The 8,331-nt window shown below is 32.3% G+C and overlaps 1 protein-coding gene across 1 annotated transcript; it reads left to right on the top strand.

The window, feature by feature from the left end:
* Positions 1 to 2,016: 2,016 nt before the first annotated feature.
* LOC149205225 (carbonic anhydrase 2-like) lies at positions 2,017 to 4,840 on the top strand. The gene is made up of 9 exons (XM_089394960.1): positions 2,017 to 2,169; positions 2,620 to 2,686; positions 2,801 to 2,983; positions 3,062 to 3,110; positions 3,247 to 3,363; positions 3,497 to 3,550; positions 3,654 to 3,739; positions 3,843 to 3,948; positions 4,462 to 4,840. Exons 2-9 carry the CDS (start codon positions 2,628 to 2,630, stop codon positions 4,627 to 4,629), a joined length of 822 nt encoding a protein of 273 aa, XP_089251086.1. The 5' UTR covers positions 2,017 to 2,169; positions 2,620 to 2,627; the 3' UTR covers positions 4,630 to 4,840.
* The last annotated feature ends 3,491 nt before the right edge of the window (positions 4,841 to 8,331 follow it).

Below are 8,331 nucleotides of genomic sequence, written 5' to 3'. Positions count from 1 at the left end.
GAAAAGCTAGGCTAAAATCCACTGTCGAATCCTGACAAAATCCATGTCAATGACAACAAAAGAACTCTATACCAACATGCACATACCATGTATGTTAAAACCAATTAGGAAATCATACATGCAACTTGTTACTTGCAAGCGTTCCCACTGAAGCTGCTTGAACCTTGCCTTCATTTCCTTTCCTTTCCTTTCCTTGCTTAATTTCTTTCTCCTCGTGGTGCTTTCTCCTCTCTTAGACAAATTCTAACACTAAACTGTCAAAAGGCTATGAACTGATCCTCATAAGCCTTTTTTATTAATGAGGCCTCTATTTTCTTCAATTTTCCCTTATTTTCCTTCATTTTCATCCTCACGTGCAACTTGTGGCCTATCACCTTCTTTTTCTCCTAATTTCAATTATTTTCATAAATAATGTGCCAAAATACCTTTTTGTCTTTCCAAAGCCTTAGTCATTGCCTTTGCCAATTTCCCATTAGCCATAAACACAACAAGTGATGCCCACTGAGATATTTTTCCCAACATTGAACTTGGAATAAGTGTCACTTAAGTGTTGTCTTATTTTACCTTTGTTAAATTTTATTACATGAACTTTTAACCCGAGGCTATTACAATCATGAGGTTACTTCTCAAGCTAACAATAATGCACTATTGATAATTTTAAAAAAATAATCTAACTTGGATCATCGTTGCTCCACCCATAATTCCAATTCTATAGTATTCATCTACATGAGAATCATATAATTGATTCTATAGAAATAGAATGAAATAAATTCTAGAATTTACTTCTTTTTCAATAAGTAAAAAATCTTTCAATAAATTCTAATAATTAAAAATAAAAAATTTAATAATTAAAAAAAAATCAAACAATCTCAAGAAGGAGGAAAAAAGCATCCATTAATTTCATGATTCTATGGAAATAGGTGGTCTTGGCTTACTTGAATTATATAAAAGACTTAAAAGCATAAGGGTGGGTCCATCAATGTCATCCTTATATATATATATATATATATATATGAGATATGGCCACATGCAAGCCAACTTGCAACTCTGGTTTTTGTTAAGATACTCGATATGGAGAATGGAGGTTCATTGAAATTGGATGCATCGAAGAGGTTTTTTTTAAATGAATATAAAATTATTTTAATAAAAATATATTTAATTTAATAATTTTAAAATGTTAACAAAATATATATAAAAATGAATATTTATATATAATTTTTATAAAATATATTTCTCCAGGAAATTGAAATGTAATTTTTCTTATTTAAAAATAAAAAAACTACTGTAACAATATATTATTCATCATAAAGTCAACATATCGCTTATCAACAATCTTTACCCAATTAATTTATATATAATAAATTGAAAAACAAAAAATAAAATATTTTAAATATAATTCATCTCAAATATTTTAAATTTAAACTCTCGAATAAAATAATACAATTTCGTTTAACCATTTTTATTGAAAAATATAAAACAAAATACAAGCCATATTTAACATACAATCTTCAACATTTAAATAAAAATTGAATACATAGCAACGCCCAGCCCCGTTAGATAAGATAAGCGATAAAAATAGGCAGACGCTGGTGGCCTCCTATTTGGGATTATTGTTGTTGCTCCACACCAACCCCATCCCAAAATCTTGATCATTCTTCCCCTTACTTTCCACCTCAAAATAGAAATAGAAATAGAAACAGAAACGATAAGGTCAAGTAAGAGTAGGACCCACCACGTGGCCACCGAATTGTGATCGTCAATGAAAACGGATCAAGGTATCATCGAAAAGATAAAACAGAAGGACCGTGACCCTGACCCTAGTGGTGCAGCAGGGCAGGAAAGGCAAAGACGGAGGAAAATTAAGAATTAAGAATAAAATATCACCCAAAAACAATGGAAAGAAAGAAAGAAAAGAGGATAAACGCGCCTCCTCACTTTGTATAAATAATAAATGATGAGTAGACGTAGACTTGGATTATGAACGCACGGTCCTCCGTCGATTGCGGATATTTATTCCGATTAAAGTTATTAAGCTGTAATTTGCATTGTCCATGGCGGATTACGGGCTTCATAATCCCACAATTCCAGCAACTATTTAAATACCCCATCCTCACTCTAAATTCGCCATTCAGCTCCTCAATTTCCTTCACCAACGGCTGCCCTCCTCAGGTTTGAACTCCTTACCTTGCCTTTACCATTTCTCTTCCTTCGCTCCTTCTGTATCTTCTCTTCTGTTGAACACAGATGGGTGTTGCTATTAAGTATTTGTGTGTGCTCAGTTTATATTCCTTGTACGCATTTTAGCTTCTGGTTTACCAAATTTGGATATCTACACTTCCCTCTGGGTTACATGATATATGAATTTAGGATTTTGGGCAGTGGATGATATATGAATTTAGGATTTTGGGCAGCGGGTAACAGTAGATGACATATGAATTTAGGATTTTGGCAGTAGATGATATATGAATTTAGGATTTTGGGCAGCGGGTAGCACATGGTATGAGATCCGAGAACTGCAGATATGGTCTTTATGTGCTGGATTTCTGTAAAACTGCAGATTGATTGAATTATCAATAATTAATATATATATATTTTTCTGATCATTTCCCTGTACCGCAGATCACACAATGGCTTCAAGCAGCAATTCTTACAATGAAGCCGTGGATCTTCTCAATAAGTTATTGAGGTAATCTCACAGAATTAATTACGCTGTATAGTCCAGTCTAGTCTCAACCAGTTGCAGATTTATTCTATTTTTAGGTCTCGCAGTTTTCTGATATTTTCCTGGTTGGCATGGCAGTCAATCCCCGGATCTGTATTCTGTCGCTGCTAAGAAAATCCAGGAAATCACCGATGAATTGCAACAACAGGTTGCAGTTGCAGTTGCAGCGGAAGACGTGACCCAGAAATTGGATGAGGTGGTTGTGGATCCAGTCCAGAAGCTCAAAAATGGATTCTGCCACTTTAGAAAAGAAGTTTACCTGTAAGTATAATAAAAGATATACGCGTTATATCATACTTGTGATATGCCTGCCACTCAGCTCGAATCTCTAATGTGCAGAAAAGACGCGGATTTGTTCTCCAAATTGTCCAAGGGCCAGTCTCCCAAGGTTAGGATGCTTAATTAATTAATTAATTAAATAAATAAATAATCGTGTGTATTTAAAGCAGAGCAGAGCAGAGCAGAGCAGGGATGGTTGTTACCTAGGTATGTATATATATATTAATTCGTGGCAATTTATACAGTTCATGGTGTTTGCCTGCTCGGATTCGCGAGTATGCCCTTCCCATGTTCTCAAATTCAATCTGGGGGAGGCCTTCGTGGTGCGCAACATTGCCAACATGGTCGCGCCTTACGAGAAGGTACTTACTTACTTACTTACCTCAATCAATTAATCCCCCTCTCTCCTCCCCCTCCCCTTCCCCCATGTTTATATATATAAATATAAAGTCGTCATTTCAATTTTGTGTGTGTGTGTGTCCACTTCACTTCCAGAATGAATATCCAGGAACGAGTGCTGCCGTAGAATATGCCGTTCTGCATCTCAAGGTACTTGTTATTCGGTTATAATGGAATCTATCAATACTCTATTTTTAATTTTGTAATTTATTAAAATTATATAAGTGGATTCAATGCAATGAGTGGTTATCAGGTGGAGCATATAATTGTGATGGGCCACAGCTGTTGCGGAGGAATCAAGGCGCTCATGTCGATGCCAGACGACGGTACCACACAAACGTGAGTTATATTTAAACTAGGGTTGGGTTGGGTTGGGTTGCTTTCCTTTGGTTTGTTTGGTAGAAGCGGAAGGTGCAATGTGTGTTGGGTGTGTTGTCGTCAGGGCTTTCATTGAAGATTGGATAAAGATCGGAAAAGAGGCAAGGTCAAAGGTTAAGAAATTGCAGGGCAGCTTGCCGTTTGACCAACAGTGTTCTGTGTGTGAAAAGGTAATATCGATATTATTTATTTAATGTGTTTTCTATTACCATTCTGTCTGTAATATTATTAATTAATTAAGTAAGTAATGTGTTTTCTATCATTGTGATTCCAACTAAAAATTGTTTTAATTAATTAATGCCGCGATTTCATGTAAAATTGTTTTCATTTGCTTTTATTAGTAATACAGTGACATGTGATTTCATCTTAAATTATATTTAATTAATTAATTTTTGACATTGTGATTAATCTAAAATAATTTTCTTAAAATAATTTTCTTAATAATACTTGTTTTGTTGAATAAAAATAAAAATGCTTGGTGAAGGGTTAATCTTTGTACTATGTTCAAATGGTATAAGTTAGAGTTAGTAATGTTAAAATATTATGGGGTAGGTAGGCATGAACATAACCTACTAACTTGTAAAAGAAGAGAAGAAAAGAGAATAGAACGTTGGTTGTGATTGAGTCTACCTCTTGAAATTGAGTAATTTGAGTAATGTGGTGTGCTGTGCTGTGCTGTGCAGGAAGCGGTGAACGTGTCACTGACAAATCTGCTGACGTTTCCATTTGTGAGAGACGCAGTTTTAAAAGGCACTTTGGCTTTACACGGTGGATATTACAATTTTGTAGATGGAACATTCAAAAGATGGTCCTTCACTTATTCCATCACAGAAGAGGAGCTTCTAGAATGATCACTCCTTTTTATGTCTTCCTACCTACCTATCTAATAATCTTCTTGTTTCTTACAACAACTCTCTCTTTGCTTGCCATCACTCTTCTTCCTAATAATGTTGTTTCTTCTTACCACTACTCTCTCTTATTTATTTTTATTTTTTAATTATTATGTTTATTTGGTGGTTAAATTGGTATTATCTCATTATTAAAGTTATATTTATACTCGTATTCATTGTTTTATCTTAGTGTTAAAATGGTATTTATACTAGTATTTATGTATTTTATGAGTTTAATATTAATTTTTATATATTATGAGTTTATATTTTAATATTTGAATTCTAAAAAATTGTTATAATATATAATAATTTTTGAAGTTTGAAAATTAATCAAATTAAAAATTAATTACTAGTTAAATTGTTTTTATCTCTTAATTGAAGGTTGGAAATTTACAGTTGTATCTTTGATATAAATTAATGCTCTGTTGACCTTGTTTCGCATCCTTGTCTTAATGATAAACTTAGATGAAGATTTGAAATGAGTCGACTTTAAAATGGTTATGTGATTTCTCCATAAAATCTTAGCTTATATCATGAATCACCAAAACATCCAATATGAGATCGTATGTAATTTTAATGGGTAGACATGCTTTCAATTTAGTCATTGTAACTGGTTATAAATTTTATTTATTTAATTATTTGTGGGTTAAATTGGAGATATATTAAATATACAGATCTTAAGTTACTCTTATGTGGGATTGTCATATATATCTAAAATTTCAATGATATTTTAGAATTAATTAATACACACAAATCTTATTCGATGCCAATAATATTTATGTTGGTTATTTAATTCATGTATCTTTTTAATATTTATGTTTTTTATTCAATTTTTTTTTTAACTTATAATTTTTATTTGTTTATAAATAAATAGCATTGTTTATATTGACAATTTATTTTGATCATGTATTTAATTATTTTTAGAAATTGCATTTAGATATATTAGAAATGATTGTGATATTCTTAAAAGATATTGCATCTTTACATCATAGACCCTATCACTTTCTAAACCCACATAAATGTAGATTATACATAAAAATAAAAATAATAACATACTTTTATAAATGACATATAATTATATCCTTTCTAATAACTTAAATCTAACAATATTCATGAGTGAAACGAATTTGAGGAGATATGCTAAAAATATTGTAAAATTATTTAATTTAATTAATCATTTAATTTATATGTAAAAATATTGTTTTTTATTATAATAGAGAAAAAAGAATCATTAAGTAACAATAGAAGGGGAATCTAAATGAATTTTTGGATGGAGTATTTTTATTCTAATGGAGAATTATGTTGGGGCTTTGTTTAACAAAATATTGGCATGAGTTATATATGAAAGAAATGAAAAATAATGTAAATTTGATGATGTCCCCCAAAAAAAAGAAAAAAAGGGTTATTTTTATGGTCATGAAAGACCTATAAAATGGAAGATCATGGATACTTGTAAATGTACTGTACTAATAGTGTGCCAAAAACTCATAAGAAAGTATGCAGTGATACTAGGAAATATAGTCAAAGAAAGTAGAGGAGATCAAAGAAGAATGCTAAAGGAGGAAGAAGAAAGAATTCAACCTCATTGGAATGACAAAAATTTAGTGAACTAGGGATACTTGGGGTCAAAGCGAAGAAGATACAATAACAAGAATACAAAAGGAGGAATCATAAATAAGATAGACTCATAGGAATGACAAAAGGATGAAGCCACATTAAAGAAACTTGGGTTAAAGACGATGCCAACCTTATGGGTTAAAAAGAAAACATAACAAACACATTTGGATGGTTCATATCCATGTGTCAACCTCTATATAAATAATACTCAACCATAATTAAACCTTTCTCAAGCTCTCAGTGAACCTATTTAATGAGAAAGTTAAAAATTCTTGAACAAGAACTTTGCAAATTGTGTGACATTATATTAAATTATTAAAATCTATTTACTATTGAAATATGTCACCCAAACTAGCATCTCCACTATAAATAGTAAATAAAAAGGAACAATAGCTTGAGGACTTACAATCCTATTTAAATAAATTAACATGTTAAAAAACATAACAACTATTACATCCAAAAACTGCTTAAAGGTTATCAAAACATCATGAGTATCCATAAGATGTTTAGAAGCATCATAATTTCCTCCATAGAATCCATAAGTCCTCATCTTTATATGAAGTTACTCAAATTGAGATTGAGAGATTGCTAGCACCAACTCCCTTCCTTTCCTCCTCATATTGGTCTATCAACAATTCTTTGGACAATGACTTTTCCAACACATAAGAAATATAATGCATTTTCTACATTCACCCAATTAATAATCAACTTCAAGCAAGGAAAATTTTAAGGATGGAAGTTTAAGAAACCTTGTTGAATCTTACTCATCCTTAATGCAAACTTTAAAATGTTTAGTGATATATTGGTAAAAGTACTCAAATTTCTAATGACTCTATATAGTCTCTTTAAAACATTGGTGATTTTTAAGGTAAAATATTTTTATACTATGAAATTTGGGCGAATAATTTAAAAAAAAAATAGAAATTGGCGAATATTTTTTTTTTGGGAAAAACCATGAAAAATTAGCCCATCTATGAATACTAGCCCCTAAAATTTTCCCTAACTTCAAGTCACCATAAATTTGAATTATATGATATTTCCCCCCCACTAAACTAAGAAATTATGTGGGGGAATCCTACTTCACATAGTGGTTTGAGTCATCACCCAATGTTTCCTTTTAGCTCATTTTATTAGCATTAGATAGAAAAATAGTTCCACGTGCACCAATTTATCAATTTATAGCTCATTTTCTTGTCATGCTAGTTTAGTGTTCCTTGCGTACCATCTACCCTCATAAGTGAATAATACCTACTAAGAAACCTAAAAATATGGACTTACCTATCTTGAAAGGGTAATACATTTCTTTCTAGCCAAAAGGCCCATGAAAACACACAAGGAAGGGTCCTAAGGTATTGCATTGCCTTACCTTGAAATGATGACTTTATATTATTCCATAATATTCTTTGCCACTTTTTGGTTTCACATAATAGTGGAATTTCTTTTGCCCATACTTTCTTTGCAAATTGATATTATATTAATAAAAGGATTTTTTGTTTGTATAGCTCCCTGTTGTAGTGGCTACAAACACTCTCCAAAATTTTGTCTTCACTTCATTTTGGAGCATCCCTCCTCGAAATCATAGCATCTATCTTGCATTGATCAAGTACTTGTGTTTATTTGATTTTATTTGTCACTTAACAACTTGTGTTCACTTACTTGTTCCGTCAACTAACCACAAGACAACCCAAACATCCGGTCTTTGTGCTGTTTGGGAAAACTGCGTAATCCTGAGGGTAGTCTGTCTTCCCCTTAGGAATTGCATAGAGCACCCCAACAACTACCTTGCACTCAAAAATTGCGCAGAGCAGGCCAACTAGCACTGCTCTCCAGAAATTAGCAGAGTAAGCCATCCAACACTGCTCTCCATAAATGCGCAGAGTAGGCCAACAACCTTACTCTAGAAAATTGCGCAGAGCTGGCCAGCCAGCTAGGGCCACTCAGCCTAGAGTCAACACAGAAGATTTTCCCTCAGTGATTGTCTGTTGCATGTGTTGGTAGGTTGCCCAGTTCTCTCCAGAACTGTGCAATCCTTCTTTGCATGCTAGG

The sequence above is a fragment of the Pinus tabuliformis genome, chromosome 1_2, assembly GCF_031772625.1.
Source record: "Pinus tabuliformis cultivar Carrire ecotype Pingquan chromosome 1_2, CPIR1, whole genome shotgun sequence".
Lineage (NCBI taxonomy): Eukaryota > Viridiplantae > Streptophyta > Pinopsida > Pinales > Pinaceae > Pinus > Pinus tabuliformis.
The sequence above is the reverse complement of the archived record's forward strand: the minus strand, read 5'-3'. Positions and strand labels throughout refer to the sequence as shown.